The 25,299-nt window shown below is 41.5% G+C and overlaps 1 protein-coding gene across 4 annotated transcripts in view; it reads left to right on the top strand.

Moving 5' to 3' along the window:
- The window catches only part of DDX6 (DEAD-box helicase 6), a 45,152-nt gene that overhangs the window by 8,687 nt on the left and 11,166 nt on the right, over nt 1–25,299 (top strand). For all 4 annotated transcript variants that reach the window (XM_063672182.1, XM_054437351.2, XM_054437352.2 and 1 more), the window contains exons 3-9: nt 2,488–2,551; nt 3,934–4,038; nt 15,290–15,419; nt 18,529–18,675; nt 20,579–20,673; nt 23,886–24,008; nt 25,024–25,152. In XM_063672182.1, coding sequence (XP_063528252.1) covers nt 2,488–2,551; nt 3,934–4,038; nt 15,290–15,419; nt 18,529–18,675; nt 20,579–20,673; nt 23,886–24,008; nt 25,024–25,152 — 793 coding nt within the window. The remainder of the gene's footprint in view (nt 1–2,487; nt 2,552–3,933; nt 4,039–15,289; nt 15,420–18,528; nt 18,676–20,578; nt 20,674–23,885; nt 24,009–25,023; nt 25,153–25,299) is intronic.

Here is a 25,299-nt window from a genome sequence, read left to right as displayed (position 1 = left end):
TTTTGTATTTTTAGTAGAGATGAGATTTCATCATGTTGGCCAGGCTAGCCTTGAATTCCTGACCTTGGGTAATCTGCCCGCCTCGGCCTCCCAGAGTGCTGGGATTACAGGCGTGAGCCACCGCACCTGGCCTATGAGAATATTTTCTATTTTAAAAATTCTGGGGCTCAGTATGATGGCTCATGCCGTTCATCCCATCACTTTGGGAGGCTGAGGTGGGAAGATCACTTGAGGCCAGGAGTTTGAGACTAACCTGGGCAACCTAGCAAGACCCTGTCTCTACAAATAATAAAGGCTGCAGTGAGCTATGATTGCACCACTGCACTCAAGCCTGGGTGACAGGGTAAGACCCCATCTCAAAAAAATAAAAAATAAGAAATTCTGATTTGGGGACAACAGTGGGTTCTGATTTTTCTTTTCTGGTTTTCCTACGATTAATGGTTTCTTTTCAATTCTGTCGGTTCTTCACATCTCATTTTCTATGCCCTCTCTTCCATGAAGTCCTCTAGATCCCATCAAGTGTCTCAGAACACTGCTAATACTTAACCTCTGTCACTTTCTCGTTTTAAATAGTTTTTTCATCTCACAAGATTATAAATTTCTTGTGGTCAGGTTTCGCATTATATCTTACGCATTATTATTCACTATTTTGTTGAATTCGACAGTGTCAAACTGACATTTTTAAATCAGAAACTTTGATGATACAGGCTTAGATGAAAGGCTTTAGTAGGCTGGGTGCGGTGGCTCATCCTTGTAATCCCAGCACTTTGGGAAGCCAAGGCAGGAGGATCAAGAGGTCAGGAGTTCGAGACCAGCTGAATCCCCGTCTCCACTAAAAATAGAAAAACTAGCCAGGTGTGGTGGCAGGCTGCTGTAATCCCAGCTGCTCTGGAGGCTGAGGCAGGAGAATTGCTTGAACCCCGGGAGGTGGAGGTTGCAGTGAGCTGAGATCATGCCACTGCACTCTAGCCTGGGTGACAGAGCAAGACTCCATCTTGGAGGGGAAAAAAAAAAAAGGCTTTAGTATAGTAGTAGTCTTGGAATTGGTAGCAAGAAGTTACCAGTGTTAGAGTATTTGCATTATGTAGGACCTAGCTTTAAGTAAAATAAGTGGTCTTTTTTTCTGTGAATCAAGCATTTGAGATGTTTTGGGGACTCTGGTTATGTAAGAACAGCTGCAGTGAAAACTTTTTCAAAGATGTCACAGTTAAATGCTTTGTCGGCAGATGTTCCCTGATTTTTTTTTTTTTTTTAAGATGCTTTGAGTATTTATTCCTTGAGGTTTTTACCTGGCCAAAAAGAGAGTTTCTTTATATTCTCCTTGTTTTTATTCTCTTTCATGGTTTCTAGCATTTCCAATAAAAAAAAAAAAGATTAAGCGATGCTCATTAGCTAATACTGTGCTATTATTTTGCCAGGGACTGTGCTGAGTGCATTATATCAATTATTTGATGTAACTGTTAACCTATTTTGTTTCATTTATTTATTTGGGACGGAGTCTTGCTCTGTCGCAGGATCTTGGCTCCCGGGTTCAAGGGATTCTCCTGCCTCAGCCTCCTGAGTAGCTGGGATTACAGGCACATGCCACTATGAGTGGCTAATTTTTGTATTTTTAGTAGAGACTGGGTTTCACCATATTGGCCAGGCTACTCTCGAACTCCTGACCTCAGGTGATCCGCTTGCTTCGGCCTCCCAAAGTGTTGGGATTACAGGCGTGAGCAACGGCGCCCAGCTTATTTATTTTTGAGACAGAGTCTCCCTCTGTCACTTAGGCTGGAGTGCAGTGTTGTGAGCTTGGCTCACTGCAGTGTCCACCTCCCAGGTTCAAGTGATTCCCCTGCCTCAGCCTCCCGAGTAGCTGGGACTACAGTTGTGTCCCACCATGCCTGGCTAATTTTTGTATTTTTAGTAGAGATGGGGTTTCACCATATTGGCCAGGCTGGTCTCGAACTCCTGACCTCAAGTGATCCACCTGCCTCGGCCTCCCAAAGTGCTGGGATTGCTGGTGTGAGCCACCATGCCTGGCCTGTTAACCTATTTTAAAAATGAGAATAGCCAGCCATGGTGGCTCACACCTATAATCCTAGCACTTTGGGAGGCTGAGGCAGGCGGATTGCTTGAGCCCAGGAGTTATATAAGATATATAAAATCTTACAGTTTTTAAATGTTGAGAACTAATTTAAACTCATTTAAATTAAAACACATGCTATGTAGGTCAAACAAAACACCTTTTGACAACAGTTACACTGTATACAATATTGCTTAAGAGGGTGGATGCCTTAATCCCTTCTGTTCTTGGTTTTTTTATCCTCCTGAGATTCTCTATAAGAACACTTTTTCTAAAGTTGTTTAATTATCTTGTTAGATATATTAAATGGAATATATTAAACTTACTGTGCTTTTTAAAACTTAATTATAATTGAGATGAATCATCTTTGTTAGGATGCTATGAATTTTGATACTTCAAGTTTACTGTATTCTCTCTAGACCTGGTGATGACTGGAAAAAGACTTTAAAACTCCCTCCAAAGGATCTAAGAATCAAAACTTCGGTAAGTTGGTTGTAAAATACAAGTAGAATAATGGTGAGGAACTAGAAGTGTGAAGTACAGCTGTCCCTCGGTGTCTGGAGGGAATTGGTTTCAGGACCATAACACCACTGCCACCCTCCTCCTCCAACCCAGTAAGATTGATATTCAGGCTATATGTTCCCATTTTGTGGATGAGAAAACAAAAGCTCAGAGCAGTTAGTTCTCTTAGCGTATTGTTTTCAACCAGGGAGAATTTTTGTCCCCCAGGGGCATTTAGCAATTTGTAGAAACATTTTTGCTTATCATCAATGGGGGGAAGCTAAAGGACAGCCCTTTACAACAAAGAATTTTGTTGCCCAAAGTGTCAGTATTGCTGAGCTTGAGAAATTTGACTTAGCCAAAGATATTTGTAGCTCATGAGTGGTAGAGGTGGTATTTAACTTCATATCTTGTGATTTGCAATTCATGGCATGATATTTGTGTAAAAAAATAACACTATTCCACCAGTCCTTAGGAGACTGTGACCAAGGGCTGGGCACAGTGGCTCTTGCCTGTATTCCCAGCACTTTGGGAGGCCGAGGCAGGCGGATCACCTGAGGTCAGAAGTTCGAGACCAGCCTGGCCAACATGTTGAAACCCTGTCTCTACTAAAAATACAAAAATTAGTCGGGTGTGGTGGCAGGCGCCTGTAATCCAGCTGCTCAGGAGGCTGAGACGGGAGAATCACTTGAACCTGGGAGGCGGAGGTTGCAGTGAGCCGAGATCGCGCCACTGCACTGCAGCCTGGGTGACAGAGCGAGACTCCATCTCTCAAAAAAAAAAAAAAGAAGGCTATGACCAAGTGCTCTTTCCCTGAAACATAGTTTTTTAAATAGCTTGTGTGTCGAAGCAGGGACAGTGGTTTTTCTTCAGGAAAAGTTGAAATACAGATTAAAACAAGTAATCTGCATATATTTATATTTATGATTGGGCAGGTAAAGTACTAAAGTCAGAGAAGTTTGTTTTTTTTGTTTTTTTTTTTTTTTTGAGATAGAGTCTGGCTCTGTCCCCCCAGGCTGTGCAGCGGGTGCGATCTCACCTCACTGCAACCTCTATCTCCTGGGTTCAAGCGATTCTCCTGCCTCAGCCTCCCAGGTAGCTGCGACTACAGGCGTGCGCCACCACCCTGGCTAATTTGTTGTATTTTTTGTGGATATGGAGTTTCACCATGTTGGCCAGGCTGGTCTGGAACTTCTGACCTCAGGTGATCTGCCTGCCTTGGCCTCCCAAAGTGCTGGGGATTACAGGCATGAGCCACCGTGCCTGGCCCAGATAAATTTTCTTAAACACATAAATTTACCAAAGGACACCAAATTTACCAACAGTGTTATTTATTTTATTGTTCCTTTTGTTTGTTTAACTAGGATGTGACCTCCACAAAAGGAAATGAGTTTGAAGATTACTGTTTGAAAAGGGAGTTACTGATGGGAATTTTTGAAATGGGCTGGGAAAAGCCATCTCCTATTCAGGTATGTTAACCCTTTTTATCACATATATAAGGTTATGTGTCAACCATTAAACAGTTTTCTTTTTGCTCTGCAGAAGTGGTATAGTGAACTAACATTTCTCTCTCATGTATACACTTTCTGAAATTTTTAAGGGCAAATTAGAAAATCATGGCCTTTACAACTCTAAATATTTCAGTGTGTATTTCTTTAGGATATTCTTTTATGTAACCACAGTACAGTTACCTTCAATTAACATTGATAAAATACTTCCGTCTCATCTGTCATTCTAATTATTAATGGTGTCCTTTATAGTAGTTTTTTTCTTCTATACAGGATCCAGTCTAGGGTCAGGTATTATTTGTAGTTATGTCTTTTTTAGTCATTAGCATTTCCCTGGTGTTTGTTCTTCTTTTTATGACGTCAACATATTAAAAATACAGCCTACAACCCCTTCCCCCATCCCTCTTTTTTTTTTTTTTTTTTTTTTTTGAGACAGGGTCTTGCCCTGTCACCCAGGCTGGAGTTCAGTGGCCTGATCTCGGCTCACTGCAGCCTTGACCTCCTGGGCTCAAGTGATCCTCCTGCGTCAGCCTCCTAGTAGCTGGGACTACAGGCATGTGCCACAACACCCGGCTAATTTTTGTATTTTTTTGTAGGGATAGGGTTTTGCCATGTTATCCAGGTTGATTAAAACTCCTGGGTTCGCAATAGTGCTAGGATTACAGACATTAGCCACCATGCCTGGCCCCCTTTTTTTATTAATAGTACATTTCCCATTTTGGGATTTTGTGATATTCCCAAGTAATTAGATTCAAGGTAGGCTTTCTCAGCCCGAATAATGCAGAAATCATATTATGGCCTTCTCAGGGTATCATGTTTGAAGGTGTGCCTAGTGTCCATTTATTCCTCTTTGGTGATGTTAATTTTGATTACCCCGTCAAGGTGTTGTGTGGTTTTTCCATTCTATAATTACCGCTCTTTCCCCTCTCCCTTGAGACGAATAAGCAATCTGGGGTGCATTTTAAGACCATACAAATACAATAATACTATGGCCACCCTCCTCCTCCAACCCAGTAAGATAGATGGTTCAGGCTAGATATTATCCCCATTTTGTGGATGAGAAAACAAAAGTTCAGAGCAGTTAGTTCTCTCAGTGTATTGTTTTCAACCAGGGAGAATTTTTGTCCCTCAGGGGACATGTAGCAATTTGTAGAAACATTTTTGATTATCATGAGTGGGGGGATGCTAAAGGACAGCCCCTTACAACAAAGAGTTTTGTGGCCCAAAATGTCAGTAGTGCTGAGCTTGAGAAACTTGACTTAGCCAAAGATACTTGTAGCTCATGAGTGGTAGAGGTGGGATTTAACTTCATATCTTGTGATTTGCAATTCATGGCATGATACTTGTTTAAAAAAATAACAAAATTTGCCCCCTAGTTTTAGCACCGATTGGTGATTCTTGCTTGATCTCATCTCTGCTCTGATGGGCTGTGATGACTTTGCAATTCTAGCACTGCCTCTGTATTTGCCCCTATAAAGAAGAAACTTCCCTTCCCCTCATCCATATATATCTGTTATCAGTATGGACTTATACTCACCATGTTTTTCAATATTTTTTTATTATTATTATTCTAAAAATATCCTAGATCTGGCCAGTGTAAGCTCTTTCAGCCTGGTTCCTATGTTTTTATGATGTGTCCCCTTCATTTTTCTTGAGTACTTTCTTGCTTTTTTTTTTTTTTTTCTCTTTTTTGAGACGGAGTCTAGCTCTGTCAGAGAGGCTGGAGTGCAATGGCATGATCTTGGCTCACCACAGCCTTCCCATCCTGGGTTCAAGCAGTTCTTGTGTCTCAGCCTCCCCAGTAGCTGGAATTACAGATGTGTGCTACCACACCTAGCTAATTTTTGTATTTTTAGTAGAGACAGGGTTTCACCCTGTAGTCCAGGCTGGTCTCGAACTCCTGACCTCAAATGATCGCCCACCTTGGCTTCTCAAAGTGCTGGGATTATAGATGTGAGCCATCGTACCCGGCCCCTTTCTTGCTTTTTGACATAACATGATGCAGGCTTATCTTATACCTATCCTGGCCCAGCATTGGCATCCAAGGATCCTTGATTCTTTTTAGTGTGGAGTAGTATTAGGGACCAAGACCCAGGCATTAGGTACCCTGTTTGCTACTTGGTCCTTTCAGTGGAAAGAGCAAGGAAATAAATGCATGTATATACGTATCCACACACGCATACACATAAATATACATGTACATATAAACATGCATTATACATAGGCCAGTTTGATAAATGATGACAACAGACATACTTAAATTGATGAAATGATTGAATTCAGGCTGTGCTAAGGACAAACCCTGTGACATCACTGAGTACTTTTTCATTGAGCCAACATGTGTGGAGTGACCTAGAAAGTGTTTGACCTTGGGAGTTCTATGATGAATGAGACAGGTATATGGTTCCTGTCCACAGTCTGGAAAAGACAGCTAATTGTACAAATAATTCACTGTAATATGATGAGTACCTTTCTAGTTGGAATTGCGTATGTATGTAGTCATTAGAGGAAGATGGGACAACCTGGAAGAATTGAGCTGTATTCCAAGCAGAGAACGCTGGGTAACGATTGCCCAGAGTTGAGAGTGTGCTTTTGGCTGAATAAAGTATCAAAACAAGGATATGCATCATCAGAGGGGTAATTTGGGTGTAGGTATTAGAAATACCTAGGAATCTACTATGATGTAGTTCATGTTAATCCATTTTATCGACACTGAAGTCTTTTTTTTTTTTTTTTTTGGAGACAGAACCTTACTCTGTCTGGAGTGCAGTGGCACGACATCCACTCGCTGCAATCTCTGACTCCCGGGTTCAAGCGATTCCCCTGCCTCAGCCTCCTGAGTAGCGGGGACTACAGGCGTGCGCCACAGCGCCCGGCTAATTTTTTGTGTTTTAGTAGAGACGGGGTTTCACCATGTTAGCCAGGATGGTCTTGATCTCCTGACCTTGTGATCTGCCTGCTTCAGCCTCCCAAAGTGTTGGGATTACAGGCGTGAGCCACCACGCGTGGCCCACTGAAGTCTTATGAGAGTTCCTTTACAGTAGGAACTGCATCCTTCAACTTTTATCTCTAGTACTTAGCATAGTGCCTGTGCTTATTTAGCGTGCTTTGATGAAACTTAGGTAACTGATGTCTGCAGGTGAACGTCGTGTAGGGAACTGCCCAGATCATAAATTGGTTATTTGGGATCTATAAGTGTTGGACTCCTGATCTATATAATTGAGGTAATAGTATAATACCATAGGGTTGTTGTAAAGATTAAGTGAGATAATTCAAATGCTTAGTACAATGCCTAGTACATGATAAATGCTCAAAAAATGTTATGGGTTATTTTATATAATAGTTTCAAAAAAGGAAATTAGTTAATTTAGGAGATGTAATTGTTTTAAAGAGACTGAGTCTTGCTAAGTTGCCTGGGCTGGAGTGCAGTGTCACGATCCTAGCTCACTGCAGCCCCAAACTCCTGGGCTCACGTGATACTCCTGCCCCAGCCTCCTGAGTAAGGATGATAGTGTAGTACCAGCACACCTGGCTACTTTTTTTTTTTTTTTTTTGGTAGCGTCAAGGTTTTGCCATGTTGACCAGGCTGGTCTTGACCTCCTGGGCTCAAGCAATCCTCCTGCCTTGGCTTCCCAATGTGCTAGAATTACAGATGTGAGCCACTGCACTTAGCCCAGTCCTCATTCTTAATGGATATTTGCTGACTCCTATTTCTTACCTTGTATTAAAATTTAAAATTAACTTTGTTACTTGTACTCTCAGTGTTGTTATAGCATATAGGTAATTAACTCTTCAGCCACTTAACCGATCTGACATCCAGCTTTTTCTGTAAAGTAGAAGTAAGTACTCTCCCTCACAGGATTTTTATTGTTAAAATCAAATGTAGTGTATAAGCAAAGTATTTTGAAATAGCCAGGTATTGTATGAGTATATTGTTTTAGATACTCAAGGTCACCACTTGTATTGCCTTTTTTTTTTTTTTTTTTGTATTGCCTTTTTCTTTCCTATTATTTTGTCCTGGGGATCCACGAAAAGCACAAGATTATGTGTTTCTTAGAATCATTCAGAGTAACAAGTCACAAATATTAGGATTTTAGAACCGAAACAAAATTTACAGATCTCCTAGTAAAAAAATTTTTTTAATTTTTATTTTCATAGGTTTTTTGGGGAACAGGTGGTGTTTGGTTACATGAGTAAATTCTTTTATTTTTGAGACAGGTTTTTGCTCTGTCACCCAGGCTGGAGTGCAATGGTGTGCTCTCGGCTCACTGCAACCTCTGCCTCCCGGGTTCACGCGATTCTCATGCCTCGGCCTCCCAAGTTACTGAGATTACAGGTGGGCGCCAGCATACCCGGCTGATTTTTGTATTTCTAGTGGAGACGGGGTTTCACAATGTTGTCCAGGTTGGTCTTGAACTCCTGACCTCAGGTGATCCACTCTCCTCGGCCTCCCAAAGTACTGGAATTACAGGCATGAGCCACCACGCCTGGCCAAGTAAATTATTTAGTTGTGATTTCTGAGATTTGGGTGCACCCATCACCCTCCTGGTAAAATATAACCTCATGGCAGGCTGTCTTCTAGTATTCTTTCCTTTCTTATCTACCGTCTCTTTATTTTTGTCATCCCTCCCCCATTCCTAAAAGTATCTCTTCTATCATGCTTGGTTTTACAGTTTTATCCAGGCATTTTTTTCCCCTAAATATTAAAGCTGCCTTGATTAGATGGGGGAGTCTTCTGCATTTGAGTATTTGTTTGAGATGGAATTTAGTTGCAGTTTGGCTGTGAGATTTGGAGAATTGGCTGGGTGCAGTGGCTTATGCCTATAATCCCAGCACTTTGGGAAGCCAAGGTGGATGGATTGCTTGAATCCAGGGGTTCGAAACCAGCCTGAGCAACATGACAAAACCCTGACTGTACAAAAATTAGCTGGGCATGGGGGACGTGTAGTCCTAGATGTTCAGGAGGTTGAGGCTGTAAGTGAGCCAGGATTGTGCCACTGCACTCCATCCTGGGCAACAGAGCAAGACCCTGTCTCACCACAAAAAAAAAAAAGACTGTTAGAGAATTAGGCACTTAAAATTATATGCTCTCAAAAGAGCTTTTACATTGACAGGCTGGAACCAGATACACTACAGATTGCTCCCACACACGTATTTCTTTGATAGAGCCATCTGTAACCAGTTCTAGGTCTGGATGCCGGGGCCAGTAGAATAACTGCCATTCTAAAGGTGTAGCTTTATAGGAACGTAGACTTCTTTGGAAGGCCTAAGAATGTACTGTTTTTGTCTGCTTAGCATTATTTGAAACTTTATATTAACTTTGGGATTATGATTGAGAAAGATGGCCTCTCTCGTTGCTTCTAAACCCTGGGAACACCTCTTGAAGATTTTTTTGAAAATCTAAGAAGGTGAAGAAATGAGAAGTAGTTGATTATTGAGGGAAACATGGAAGCTCCATACTGTTGGCAACAAAATTTTGTGCCAGGTCAACTAAGGTCTGATAAGGATTAATAGTTTACTATTTATAGTTAGGAATTATAGCATTCTGAAACCTGTAAATAAGTCATTCCTCCTGCTAACAATGGGTTTATTATGATTGAAAAAATTATTTCCTAAAAACTCAAAGGTTTTTTTTGTTTGTTTTTTGTGGGTTTTTTTTTTTTTTTTTTTTGGTGTGTGTTTTGTTTTGTTTTGTTTTTGGGTAGGGTCGGGGAGACAGAGTCTCAGTTTGTCACACTGGCTGGTCTTGAACTCCTGGCCACAAGCAGTTCTTCTGCCTCAGCCTTCCAGAGTGTTGAGATTACAGGCGTGAGCCACCATCCCCAGCCTAAATTAGAGATATTATTAGAAATTACCATCTCCCTTTTTTTTTTCCTGGTAAGCAGGGGACATCTGTAACAATCATTGCTACCTCCTCTGCAGTAACCATAGGTTGTTTTTTTGTTTTTGTTTTTGTTTTTTTGAGACAGAGTCTCGCTCTGTCGCCCAGGCTGGAGTGCAGTGGCGCAGTCTTGGCTCACTGCAAGCTCCACCTCCTGGGTTCACGCCATTCTCCTGCCTCAGCCTCCCGAGTGGCTGGGACTACAGGCGCCTGCCACCACGCCCGGCTAATTTTTTTGTATTTTTTTTAGTAGAGACGGGATTTCACCATATTAGCCAGGATGGTATCGATCTCCTGACCTCGTGATCCGCCCGCCTCGGCCTCCCAAAGTGCTGGGATTACAGACGTGAGGCACCGCACCCGGCCTTTAACCATAGGTTTTTTTTCCTCTTGAAAATTAAGGTTTGGAAAATAAGAGGAAGCAGTCAGTGTAAATGCAGCTAGTTGGGTGATGTTGAGCTTTTCTTGGTACCACTCTTGTAAAATGCCTCTCAATACTAGGAGATTGGAAAATATACCATTCTTTAATTATAGGCATCAGAAACCAACTTGATCTAACTTCAGCAAAAGGAAATTTATTGGAAAAATAATGGGAATTCACAAGATTGAGAAGGCTAGAGAAACATACTTGGAAATGACTAAGAACTGAGATAGCTCTGAAGGACTTAGGAAGCTGTAATGGATGCACTATAACAATTTAGATTCTTAGGAGGCAACATTCCGCTGGCCTAGTGTGGGCTATGTGTCTACCACTTGGCTTAGAAAATTGGTGAGGCTTGGTCTGTTGGGACAGGGGAGACCAGGGCATATGTAATTCCTTAGAAGGAAATTGGGGTGTTACTTAGAGGGATACTAGAGTAACCAAAACACAACAAATACTCTTCAGTCAGTATCTAAATGTTACAGTGAATGTGAATTTGGAGACCTAAGGTGGCAGATGTCGGCCCTAAGCTTGTGGGGTTGGTTTTTTGGGGTTTTGTTTTTTGGGGGTAATAGCTTTATTGAGATATAAATGACATATCACACATCAAAAGTATACAATTTAATGCTTTTTAGTGCATTTAGAGTTGTGCAACCATTACTACAATAAATTTTAGAACATTTTGATCAGTCCCACAAAAGAAACCCTTTTAACAGTCACACCTCATTTTCCCCCACCCCTAAGCAACCACTGGTATACTTTCTGTCATTCTAGCTTTGCCTAGTCTGGACATGTCATATAAATAGAATCCTATAGTATGTGGGTTTTTTGTGACTGGCTTCTTTGACTTAGCATAATGTTTTCCGAGTTCATCTGTGTTGTAGCATGTATCAATATTCCATTCCTTTTTGCTGAATAATATTTTATTGTATGGCTCTACTACTTCCAATTTATCCAGTCATCAGTTGGTAGACATTTGGGGTTGTTTTCCAAGGACTGAGGATTTAATGTGCTATTTTGTGAAAATCTGAGAAGTAGGAAGGGGATTTAATGATCTCAACTGTTATCCGTCTGAAAAACCTAACTTGTGATTTTAAATAAAATAGCAGGCTGCCTTCCCCTGTTCCCTTTTTAAAATAGGAACTGCCCCTGCTTTAACCTTATGAAGTTTTATTTATGAATAAAGTTTGTACTATTATAAAAAAATACATAGAAGGAACTGGCTATTAAAGGATAATGTTGCTATGAAAATTCAGGTGCAGGTTTTTGTGTGGAGATGTTTTTATTTCTTTTTGCTGTATACCTAGAATTGCTAGTTCATATGGTAACTCTTTTTAACCTTTTGAGGAACTGCAAGGCTGGTTTTCAGCATGGCTGTACATTCCCACTAGCAGTGTATGAGATTTCCATTTTCTCCACCTTCTTGCCTACATGTTATGTGCAGATCTAAGTTCAAATACTGGCAAAAGCATTTCTTGTGACCCTGGGCAAACTAATCCTGTTTAGGATCCATTTTGTCAGTTGTGAAACAAAGTACCTAACTTGAAAGTTGTGCTCAGCACATAGTAAGTTTTTTAAAAAGTTTTCGTTTCCTTCCTCCTTTGCCTTCTCCCTGGCAGTTCCTCATAATTTCCTCTTGTATTTCATAGCTTTCTGAACTTGACTTGAATTCTCTTGCTTTTCATTATTTCCTAATCTTCCTGAGAAACACTGGTAAGAGGCAGTGTGGATGTGCTGAATTCACTGACTGCTAATCATAATGGCCATCATATAGGGCAAAATATCAGGGTGTCTTAACTTACAGTCTATCACATGTACTTTGTTAAAGCTTTATCCTTGAATAGTTTTTGTAGGGTATAATCCCTGTCAGAGAGGGCAAAGGAATAGAAGTCAGTGGCCTTAATCAAGTCAGTCAAAAGATGAACTAGAAAGGAGAATTAGGATACCTCCAGTCTAATTCTGTTCTGCCTCACTTGATTGAAAAAAAGGTTTACACTTTAAAGAACCTGACCCAGCAAGTCATTAAGAGACCATCAGAGACCACCTGTCTTACCTTTTTCAATACTGTAAAACTGAGTAGTGTGCAGGCAGCCTGTTAAAAACTACAGACTACTGGTACCACAGAACCACGAAAGAGAAAATCTGAGGTGACAGGGTAATGGGAGCCTCTGGAACAACTGGAAATAATGGTTCACTTATCTGTGATAAGGAGGGAAGAAATTTAAGACCAAAGGGTTAAAGCCAAGGTTTTCTTCTTTGTTTGCTTTACCTTAATAAGCAGAGTCTTTAATGCTGGCTGTAAGAACAAGACAATATTTTCTTTTCTTTTCTCTCTCTCTTTTTTTTTTTTTTTTTTTTTTGTGAGATGGAGTCTTGCTCCGTTGCCCAGGCTGGAGTGCAGTGGCGCAATCTTGGCTCACTGCAACCTCCTCCTCCTGGGCTCAAGCGATTCTCCTGCCTCAGGCTCCCAGGTAGCTGGGACTACAGGTGCGCACCATGACAATTTTTGTATTTTTAGCAGAGACGGGGTTTCACCATTGGCAGGCTGGTCTCGAACTCCTGACCTCAGGTGATCTGCCTACCTCAGCCTCCCAAAGCGCTGGGATTACAGACATCAGCCATCGTGCCCAGCCAACAACAATATTTTCACAGTTGTTCTGGCAGCTGTGTTGTTCTGACCATATGGAACCCATTTATATCCTGTGATTGGAGCTCTAGGTAGAAAGAGTGTTGTCGTGGGAGATGGAAGTCATCCTACTTATTTAGTCATTTCTACCAGTAGCAGCTTTAAAGGGCTAAAGCGGTTTTGTTGTTGTTGTTGTTGTTGTTGTTTTGTTTTTTTGTCATTAGCCCAGGCGTAGAAGGGACAAATTTCAGTGACTGTGAATTTGGTTCCTAGTATCTTAGTTTTAGAAATTAAAAATTCAGGCCAGACGCAGTGGCTCATGCCTGTAAACCCAACACTTGGGAGGCCGAGGTCGGTGGATCATCTGAGGTCAGGAGTTCAAGACCAGCCTGGCCAACATGGTGAAACACCCTGTCTCTACTAAAAATATAAGAATTAGCTGGGCGTGGTGTTACATGCCTTTAATCTAAGCTGCTCGGGAGGCTGAGGCAGGAGAATCGCTTGAACCAGGAGGCGAAGGTTGCAGTGAGCCAAGATCACACCATTGTACTCCAGCCTGAGTGACGAGTGAAACTCTGTCTCAGAAAAAAAAAAAAGAAAAAAAATTAAAATTCATGGCCAGGTGCGGTGGCCCACGCCTGTAATCCCAGCACTTTGGGAGGCCAAGGCGGGCGGATCACGAGGTCAGGAGATCAAGACCATCCTGGCTAACACGGTGAAACCCTGTCTCTACTAAAAATACAAAAAAAAATTGGCCGAGTGTGGTGGCAGGCACCTGTAGTCCCAGTTACTCAGGAAGCTGAGGCAGGAGAATGGTGTGAACCCGGGAGCCAGAGCTTGCAGTGAACTGAGACTGTGCCACTGCACTCCAAGCCTGGGCGACGGAGCGAGACTCCGTCTCAAAAAAAAAAAAAAAAATTCCGCATAATTTCCTTTTAACAATTTTAACAACTAGTTGAGCTTTTTCAACGATCTGTTGTATTTTATAGTTTGTTGTTGTTGTTTGTTTTGTTTTTGTGGGGGGTGGGGGTGCTTGCCATGTTGTCCAGGCTGTCCTTGAACTCCTGACCTTTCTTTGTATATGTCTATTTATTTTTCAGTAACTTTTGGGAATCCTTTGCTGTTGTCTGGGAAATTTAAGTTAGTATGAACTACTGTTATTATTTGCAAAATAGATAACAAAGTAAGCCAAATATTAAAATGAGAGGTCACCTTTAGTGATGTGACCATATTTGAGGTGACTGCAATAGAATTGAACCCTCAATAGAGAGCACATTTCAGAACAGAGAAGTAGGCTGTGAGACAGACATTGGAGATTTACTTATTATATAAATAAATGACAAATAGGACCTGAGGTTAAACTTTCCCAGCCTATTCGTGTTTTGTTGCAGGGATGAGGTGTCCAAGCTACAATTTTTCACTGTGGTCAAATTGGTTTGCTAGTCTCAAAATATATATAGTCTTACCTTGGAATTGTTTTTGCTTTTTCCTTTAAAAATTTTTGTAGAGATGGGGTCTCACCATCTTGCCTAAGCTGGTCTCAAACTCCTGGGCTCAAGTGATCCTTTTGCTTTGGCCTCCCATAATGGTGGGATTAGAGATGTGAGCCACTGTGTCTAGCCTTTTTTCTTTTTTTTTTTTTTTTTTGAGATGAGACGAGGTCTCACTGTTTCATGCTGGAGTACAGTGGTGCAATCATGGCTCACTTCACCCTTGACCTCCTGTCTCAGCCTCTCAAGGGTTACGGACACCCACCACCACACCCAGCTACTTTCTGTAATTTTTGTAGAGTTGGGGTTTTTCCATGTTGCCCAGTTGCCCGGGCTGGTGTTGAACTCCTGGGCTCAAGCGATCCCCCACTTCTGCCTCCCAGCATGCTGGGACTACAGGCATGAGCTGCTGTGCCTGGCCATTTTTCCAATTTTTATTTGAAGGAGGCTTTGCTTTTGTTTTGTCTGTATTTTCAAGTGCTATTTATGGGTCAGCCTGAGTTCGTCCATTTTCTTTGTTGTTTTCTTCAGACACACATAACACAGTTTTTATGACATTGGGTTACAATTTAAAATTCTGTGAGCAGTTCTAGTAAATACTGGTTTATAATGATGTTGATGTTGACTGGTCATGCTGATTTACTTGGATCTCTGCTATTCATGTAGAATTCAAATGTAGGATACTTAGGATACTTAAAGCAATACCGAAAGAGGTATCCTTCAGTGTATTTCAAAGAGGAATTTGCTTGTGTACTAAATTCAGAAGTAATTTTGTATTGTCTTATCTCTTTTAGGAGGAGAGCATTCCCATTGCTTTATCTGGTAGGGATATCTTAGCTAGAGCAAAAAATGGAACAGGCAAGAGCGGTGCCTACCTCATTCCCTTACTTGAACGGCTAGACCTGAAGAAGGACAATATACAAGGTTAGTTGAATAAAAGTTTGTTTTTAAACTAAAAATAGGAGTTTCAGCCTTGGAGCTATGTGTAGAAGATACTCCTTTTTTTAGTCAGAATTTACATTATCTAAAATTTGTATTCTTTCTTTTCAGTTTTTTTTTTTTTTTAATCCTGATGATGGTCTTTTAAAAATGATTCCCAGCTTTTTAGAGATTTCTAGTTTTAAGAGTATTTTTATGTGATACACACTTTTGACAGCATTCCAGTGAGACAGGAAAAATAAGTATTAGTGCCCTATAGGTAGGAAAGCTGAGGCTGGGGCACGGTGCCTCACAGCCTGTAATCCCAGCACTTTGGGAGGTCAAAGTGGGTGGATCCCCCGAGGCCAGATATTTAAGACCAGCCTGGCCAACATTGCGAAACCCTGTCTCTACTAAAAATGCAAAAATTAGCTGGGCATGGTGACGCACACCTGTAATCCCAGCTACTCAGAAGTCTGAGGCACGAGAGTCGCTTGAACCCAGGAGGTGGAGGTTGCAGTGAGCCAAGATTGTGCCACTGCACTCCAGCCTGGGTGACAGAGTGAGACTCAAAAAAACAAAAAAAACAAAAAAAAAAAAGCCGGGCGCGGTGGCTCACGCCTGTAATCCCAGCACTTTGGGAGGCCAAGGTGGGCGGATCACCTGAGGTCAGGAGTTCGAGACCAGCCTCAACATGGAGAAACCCCATCTCAAAATACAAAAAAAAAAAAAAAAATTAGCTGGGCATGGTGGTGCATGCCTGTAATCCCAGCTTCTCGGGAGGCTGAGGCAGGAGAATCACTTGAACCTGGGAGGCGGAGGTTGCGGTGAGCCGAGATCGAGCCATTGCACTCTAGCCTGGGCAACAAGAGGGAAACTCAGTCTCAAAAAAAAAAAGACAGCTGAGATCATGAGAAGTTAAATTAGTTGACATTGCTACTTATAAACTATGGAACTATTTCTTGTGGCAGATGAGTGTTAGCAGAATTCCTTGTAGAAACAAGAACTTCTGTTTAAAGGCCGTGGGTTCTGGGATTTTAAGAGTCTAGGCAGTGGGGAATAAACAATTCTCATAGTTATATTCAATGTAAGTTCATGGAATTAAGATTTCACCTCTGAAACTTTACATTTTTAGCTTTCTTGATCTGTAATTATCGTTTCTTCCCACTTTCATATGATGTAAATAGAGCCTAGGTAGCAGGAGTTTCCTACTTAGGTATTTTACACAGTGAATCTGACTCAAATGTAGTTGGGGCTTTTAGAAATATTAAGTTAATAAACTTTGAGCTAATAGTTGCGAACTCAACATGCCGAAAAGTTTGTGATTAAGAAGGGTATTGGCTGGGTGTGGTGGCTCACGCCTGTAATCCCAGCACTTCGGGAGGCTGAGGCAAGGCAGATCACCTGAGGTCAGGAGTTCACGACCAGCCTCGCTAACATGGTGAAACCCTGTCTCTACTAAAAATACAAAAATTAGCTGGGTGTGGTGGCATATGCCTGTAGTCCCAGCTGCTCAGGAGGCTGAGGCAGGAGAATTGCTTGAACCTGGGAGGTGGAGGTTGCAGTGAGCCAAGATCGTGCCACTGCACTCCAGCCTGGGCAACAGAGCGAGACTGTCTCAAAACAAAGAAGCAGCAGCAGCAGCAACAGAAGGCCGGGTGCAGTGACTCACATCTGTAATCCCAGCACTCTGGGAGGCCAAGGCAGGAGGATTGCTTGAGGTCAGGAGTTTGAGACTAGCTGGGCCAACATGATGAAACCCCGTCTCTACTAAAAATACAAAAAATTAGCTGGGTGTGGTGGCGGTTACTCAGTAGGCTGAGGCAGGAGAAATGCTTGAACCTGGGAGGCAGAGGTTGCAGTGAGCCGAGATGGCGGCCACTGCACTTCAGCCTGGACAACAGAGCAAGACTCCATCTCAAAAAAAGAAGAGTTTAATATTTATATGATAGTATTGCTGAGGGAGAGTCTAAATCTGGGACACTGTAATAGGTTCTCTTTTTGTAAAGAGATTTGTCCATTTGAGTTCTCATAATGTCCTGTGAGGCCTGTAATGATTCAACTTTTTATTTTTATTTCTTAATTTTTTTGGTGGGGGAGACAGAGTCTTGCTCTGTCACCCGTTCTGGAGTGTGGTGTCATGATCATAGCTTAATGCAGTCTTAATCTCCCAGGCTGATGTGATGCTCCTGCCTCAGCCTCCCCAGAAGCTAGGACTATAGGCACATGCCACCATTCCCAGCTAATTTTTTTTTTTTTTTTGATTTTTTTAGTAGAGATGAGGTCTTGCTGTGTTGCCCAGGCTGGTCTCAAACTCCTGAGCTCAAATGATCCTCCCGCCTCAGCCTCCAAAAGTGCTGGGATTCCAGGCGTGAGTTACTCACTGTGCTGCCCAGCCCAATTTTTTAATACATCTCGGTATCTAGATTATAAGGGGCAGTGTTTCTTTTCTTTTTTTTTATTTGAGACGGAGTTTCGCTCTTGTTGCCCAGGCTGGAGTGCAATGGCATGATCTCGGCTCACCACAATCTCTGCCTCTCGGGTTCAAGCGATTCTCCTGCCTCAGCCTCCCAAGTAGCTAGGATTACAGGCATGTGCCACCACGCCCAGCTAATTTTGTATTTTTAGTAGAGATAGGGTCAGACTGGTCTCAAACTCCCGGCCTCAGGTGAGCCACCGCGCCTGGCCTTTTTTTTTTTTTTTTTTCTTTTTTTCTTGAGACTGAGTCTCACTCTGTCACCCAGGCTGGAGTGCAGTGGCGCAATCTTGCCTCACTGCAGCCTCCGCCTCCGGGTTCAAGTGATTTCCTGCCTCAGCCTCCCGAGTAGGTGGGACTACAGGTGCGTGTATAATTTTTGTATTTTTACCACGCCTGGATAATTTTTGTATTTTTAGTAGAGATGGGGTTTCACCATGTTGGTCAGGCCGCTCTCGAACTCCTAACCTCAGGTGATCTGCCCACCTTGGCCTCCCAGAGTGCTGGGATTACAGTTGTGAGCCACTGCATCATAAGGGGCAGTATATCTATAGCTTCCTAAATTTTGTAAATATGATGTATAGCATGTTCTCCCACCTCACCCCATATTTTCTCATATGTTCCTTGATATTTTTTCAGCAATGGTGATTGTTCCCACTAGAGAACTTGCTCTACAGGTCAGTCAAATTTGCATCCAGGTCAGCAAACACATGGGAGGGGCCAAAGTGATGGCAACCACAGGAGGAACCAATTTACGAGATGACATAATGAGGCTTGATGATACAGGTAAGAAATGATTACTAAAAGGTAGTGTAGCTCTCTGTAATTTTAGTCACAAGTATTTCAGTAAATTATTAAAAATTGTTTTTAAGAATTAAGGAACAGAAATACTGCAGTAAAAAAAGGAAATGACCACTGCATTCAAGAGAAAAAGACAAATTTACCATAATTGAAAACGATATTTGACTTTATTAGTAATTATAAAACAGCAAGTTTATAGTAATTTTACTTGTTTAATTGGTAAAGCTAAAAGTATTAGTAGACGATAATGTGAGTTTGTGGACAAATAGGCTACATTGTAAACGTGGGGGTGTAAACTTACATCTCTATCATGGGCGCAATTTGGGAGTATATTTTAAAATTATAAATGTATATATAATGTGTGTGTGTGTGTATTTTTTTTTTTGGAGATGGAGTCTTGCTCTGTTGCCCAGGCTGGAGTGCAGAGGCGCAATCTCGACTCACTGCAAGCTCCGGCTCCCGGGTTCATGCTATTCTCCTGCCCCAGTCTCCTGAGTAGGTGGGATTACAGGCTCCCGCCACCACGCCAGGCTAATTTTTTGTATTTTTATTAGAGACGGGGGGTGGGGGGTGCACCGTATTAGCCAGGATGGTCTCGATCTCCTGACCTTGTGATTCACCCGCCTCAGCCTCCCAAAGTGCTGGGATTACAGGCGTGAACCACCGTGCCCAGCCATAAATGTATATTTTTAAGAATCTTTCCTGAAGAAAAAAGTTGAGTAAATGCAGGGCTGTATGTACAAAGTTGTTTGCTATGGGGTGGTTTGTCCTGCCGAAAAATTGGACCAACTTAGAAGGAGATTGGCTAAATAAATACATTAAGGTATAGTCTGAATAGGATTCTACATAGTAATTAAAGAGTAAAGTTGACCTGTATTCATTTTCATGAAGAGGTTTCATGATACATTGCTGAGTGGAAAAAGTAACAAAACAGCAAGAATGAGATCACTCATATAAAATTATATCTTGGTTTTAGTTAGAATAGTATATATGATAATTATGTGATACATTCTTTGTATTGCATAGGTTTTTAAAAAATTATTATCTTGTTTGATCCTTTTAACAATACTCGGCTCACTGCTCTAGATTAGACGCATTGCTCTTAATGTCAGAAGTCTGGTGTGCCTTCTGTTATTAATTGGGAATTATCCTAAGACAAGAAAGTATGCCTCCTGTTGAAAGCAGGTGATTTAGGAAGCTGTACCCCACCCAGTGTAGAGGTAAAACAAATATTTTTTAAGCATCCTGTGGTGAAATGGAAGTCTTTATCCTAAAACACATCTTTGTGCCTTTTTGTGTTATTCTCGCCTGTATAACACAATGTGTTTCTTTTCTTTCTTTCTTTTTTTTTAAATTTGAGACACAGTCTTACTCTGTTGCCCCGGCTAGAGTGCAGTGGTGTGATCTCGGCTCACTGCAACCTCTGCCTCCTGGGTTCAGGCGATTCTCCTGCCTCAGCCTTCCGAGTAGCTGGGATTACAGACTCCCACCATCACACCCAGCTAATTTTTGTATTTTTAGCAGAGACAGAGTTCCACCGTGTTGGCCATGCTGGTCTCGAACTCCTGACCTCATGTGATCCACCAGCCTTGGCCTCCCAAAGTACTGGGATTACAGGGATGAGCCACTGCACCCAGCCTAGTGTTTCTAATAAAAGATAGTCATGGCTGCATAACAATGTTTTGGTCAGTGACGGACTGCACGTATGTCGGTGTTCCCATAAGATTATAATGGAGCTATACAATGGAGTAGGCTATACCATCACATAGCAATGCATTTCTCAGAATTATCATTAAGCAACTCAGGACTGTAATATTATAAACCTTTACAATATCCTCTTTGCTCAAATTAAAATTAATGAGAATGTATGTTTCTAAATCTTGCATAGTGCACGTGGTGATTGCTACCCCTGGGAGAATCCTGGATCTTATTAAGAAAGGAGTAGCAAAGGTTGATCATGTCCAGATGATAGTATTGGATGAGGTAATATCTCTTCATTTGGCATTATACTATTCTGTACTTTTCTGTGGTTTGCTTATAACTGCCAGTGAATGAAGCAAAAGCTCTTTGTGTTTATGATCTAATAAACATAAACAATCAGTTTAAATTAATTTGCTTATAAAATGTGTTTTACCTGTCAGAGGGAATAGATTATAGGCATTCATTGAATTCAGCGTTTTGTCTTTTTCTTAGAGATAGCAGACATTAGGTTTTAATTTTTTAGTAGAGGAGTGAATAACCTCAAAGCCAAATTTATTCTAAGTCTCTTTCTGCTCTGTGATTAATTTTTAAAAGCATATAATATATATTGTCTCTTCTCATTTTGTGCATACTACTTTGTACTGTTTGGTTTTTAATCTCTGTTACATGTATTATCTCACCATGTGATAAATGCCTTTTAAAAACTTATTAAAATCTGGAGTCCTGGGATCTAGCCATGTTTTGTACATGTACAGATGGTCCCTGACTTACGATGGTTCACTTTACAGTTTTTCAGTGGAAGTGATAAGTTTTCATTAGATACTGTACTTTGAATTTTTAAGATTGATATTTTTCCTGGTTAGTAATATGCTATATGATATTCCCATGATGCTGGGCATCAGCAGCAAACTGCAGCTCCCAGTCAGCCACATGGTGATTGAGGGCAGACAGCCGATACTCTACAGTATACGGTGTTGTCAGGTGATTTTGCCCAACCGTAAGCTAAGGTAAGTGGAGCATGTTTAAAGGAGGCTAGGCTAAGCGATGATGTTCAGTAGGTTTGGGTAATATTTTCAACTTAGGATGAATTTGTCAGAACATAATCCCATTGTAAGTCAAGGAGGATCTATAGTGTATCAGCGTTGTTAATGTTTTGACATGAGGTTATTTTCACATTTGGTTTGTGTTTTATTATTATTATTATTATTTTATTTTTATTTTTTTTTGAGACAGACGCACTCTGTCACCCAGACTGAAGTGTAGTGGCGTGATCTCAGCTCACTACAACCTCTGCCTCCCGGCTTCAAGTGATTCTCATGCCTCAGCCCCCTGAGTAGCTGAGATTACAATTATGTACCACCCACACTCGGCTAATTCTTGTATTTTTAGTAGAGGTGGGGTTTTGCCATGTTGGCCAGGCTGGTCTTGACCTCCTGACCTCAGGTGATCCTCCTGCCTTGGCTTCCCAAATTGCTGGGATTACAGGCATGAGCCACCATGCCCAGCCTGGTTTGTGTTTTAGGTAACATGATTTAATTCAAATCAGGTTTTTATCTTTTAGTAATGAGAGATAACATTTATTAATCACTGGGTACCAGCACTAAGTGCTTTACATGTTTTTTTTTTGTTTTTTTGTTTTTCATTTAATTTTTACAAGAAACCTATAAGGTAGGTATCCTGTCAAGTAGTTACTATAGTATGTAGACATCCAACTTTTAATTTGCTTATAAAATACGTTTTATACTTCAGATGCAATAGATAGGCATTCATAGGAATTCAGCTTTTTGTCTTTTTCTTACAGATGCCAGAGTTCAGGTTTAATTTTAAGGAGTGGCTGGATAACTTTAAAGCCAAGTTTTTTCTTTTTTGTTTTGTTTTATTTTGTTTGAGACAGAGTCTCGTTGCCCAGGTTGGAGTGCAGTGGTGTGATCTCAGCTCACCGCAACCTCCGCCTCCCGAGTTCAAGCGATTCTCCTGCCTCAGACTCCCAAGTAGCTGGGATTACAGGCATGTGCCACCATGTCGGGCTAATTTTGTACTTTTAGCAGAGACAGGGTTTCTCCCTGTTGGTCAGGCTGGCCTCAAACTCCCGACCTCAAGTGATCTGCCCGCCTCAGCCTCCCACAGTGCTGGGATTACAGGCATGAGCCACCACACCTGGCCTTAGCCAAGTTTTTTCTAAATCCCGGTAAAGTAATTACTACATTATGTAAACATCCAAATTTTAATAGTTTTACAATTTTAGAGTTGTGGAAACTGAAGTACAGAGTAGTTCTGTAACATTCCCACACAGCTAAGAAATGAAGGAGGCAAGATTTCAACCTGGCAGTTTAGCTCCAGAACCTATACTTTTTGTTTGTTTGTTTGTTTGTTTGTTTTTTGAAACAGAGTCTTACTCTGTTGCCCAGGCTGGAGTGCAGTGGTGTGATCTCAGCTCACTGCAACCTCCACCTCCCAGGTTCAAGCAATTCTTCTGCCTCAGCCTCCCGAGTAGCTGGAATTACAGGCGCTTGCCACTGTGCACAGCTAATTTTTGTATTTTTAGTAGAGACAGGGTTTCACCATATTAGCCAGTCTTGTCTTGAACTCCTGACCTCAAGTGATCCGCCCGCCTGGGCCTCCCAAAGTGCTGGGATTACAGGCGTGAGCCACCGCGCCCGGCCTCAGAGCCCGTACTTTTTTTTTTTTTTTTTTTTTTTTTTTTTTTTTTTTTTTTGAGACGGAGTAGTCTTGCCCTGTCGCCTAGGCTGGAGTGCAGTGATGTGATTGTGGCTCACTGCAACCTCCACCTCCCAAGTTCAAGCGATTCTCCTGCCCCAGCCTCCCGAGTACCTGGGATTATAGGTGCGCACCACCACGTCCAGCTAATTTTTGTATTTTTAGTAGAGATGGGGTTTCACCTGTTGGTCAGGCTGGTCTCGAACTCTTGACCTTGTGATTCTCCTGCCTCGGCCTCCCAAAGTGCTGGGATTACAGGTGTGAGCCACTGTGCCCAGCCAGAACCCGTACTTTTAAAACTACACCATACTACCTCTTTAATGAGAATCGTCACATTAAAATTCTGTTGTGGAGCTGGGCATGGAGGTATGTGCCTGTAGTCCTAGCTACTCAGTAGGCTCAGGCAAGAGGATCACTTGAGCCCAGGAGGTTCAGGCTGCAGTGAGCTATGATTATGCCACTGCACTCCAGCTGGGTGACAGAGTGAAATGCTGTCTCTAAAAATAAATAAATTAATTAAATTCTGCTATAGAAAGTGGGAGAGGTTATCTGTGTAGTGTAGATTTTTTTTTTTCCCCTAGAAGATGGGGATTATAGATTTTGCCCCCTTCTGCATATTTGACTCTCTGTGGTGTTGGACAGAATTTATTGTTTTCCACCAGGAACATTTCATAGATGCTTTTGTTGGATGATGCCTTATTCTTTGACCATGTATTAACCAAAGACCTTAGACATTATTTTATTGTTTTTAAAATTGTCTTTTCTTTCTACTGCAGGCAGATAAGTTGCTGTCACAGGATTTTGTGCAGATAATGGAGGATATTATTCTCACGCTACCTAAAAACAGGCAGATTTTACTATATTCCGCTACTTTCCCTCTTAGTGTACAGAAGTTCATGGTGAGTATAAATCTGTACTTGGAATCAATGCCATCCTGTTAACTATGAGTATGCTTTTATTTGTAATTACATCTTCATATCTGTGAATATACTTTATACTAATTATTTCAAGCCTCTGGCTCTTTCTTCAGTTGATCAATTAAAGATTTGTTTTACATAAATTAACTGACTTTTTAAGAAGGTTGTAATAGTAACTTAATTAAATTCCTCGTCTTTCACTTAGTTTTTGGTGTCATGATGACATAGCCATTGGTGCTAGCTGAATTGATTCCAGTATTATTCTATATACAAAACAGAGCTTGAGTATCCTAAACTGAAATCCAAAATACTGCAGAATTTGAAACCTTTTGAGCCACGAACATGATGTTAAAAGGAAATGTTCTTTGGATTTTGAATTGTCAGATTAAGGATGCTCAGTCACTTAAGTGTAATGCACATATTCCAAAATTAGAAAAAAATTAAAACCTGAAACACTTCTGTTCCTAAGCATTTTGGGTAAGGAATACTCAACTTGTAGTAACTTAGCTGCATTTTTGAGATCTTATATCTTAATTTATTTCTACCGGGTCAGGCATGGTGGCTCATGCCTGTAATCCCAGTACTTTGGGGGCCTGAAGGGGGCAGATCACAAGGTCAGGAGTTCGAGACCAGCCTGGGCAACATGGTGAAATCCCCGTCTCTACTAAAAATACAAAAATTAGTCTGTCGTGGCAGTGCGTGCCTGCATTCCCAGCTACTCGGGAGGCTGAAGCAGGAGAATCACTTGAACCCGGGAGGTGGAGGTTGCAGGGAGCAGAGATCGTGCCACTACACTCGAGCCTGGGTGACAGAGCAAGATTCTGTCTCAGGGTGGCAGGGGGCAGATTCTGTAATGACAGATCATATATTTTGTTTTGCAGAGTGTTGCGTCCCTTACAGCAAGAGTTTATCAGACAAACGTATAGGGTATATTTTGAATTTGAGATGAACTCTGCTTTCATTTAAGAAGAAGACTCATCTTTTTTTTCCCCCCCAGAATTCCCATTTGCAGAAACCCTATGAGATTAACCTGATGGAGGAACTAACTCTGAAGGGAGTAACCCAGTACTACGCATATGTAACTGAGCGCCAAAAAGTACACTGCCTCAACACACTTTTCTCCAGGGTAAGAAGTAGGCTTCTGCTGTTGAATATTATCTGTCAAGTCCCAGTAAAACAGATGATTTCATCAATTTTCCCACCATCTTCACTGTATAAAAGTTCGTAGTGTTTCTGGCTTGGTGCGGTGGCTCATGCCTGTAATCCCAGCACT

The sequence above is a fragment of the Pongo pygmaeus genome, chromosome 9 (assembly GCF_028885625.2).
Source record: "Pongo pygmaeus isolate AG05252 chromosome 9, NHGRI_mPonPyg2-v2.0_pri, whole genome shotgun sequence".
In the NCBI taxonomy this organism is placed as follows: domain Eukaryota; kingdom Metazoa; phylum Chordata; class Mammalia; order Primates; family Hominidae; genus Pongo; species Pongo pygmaeus.
This window is presented reverse-complemented; position numbering and strand designations above follow the sequence as displayed.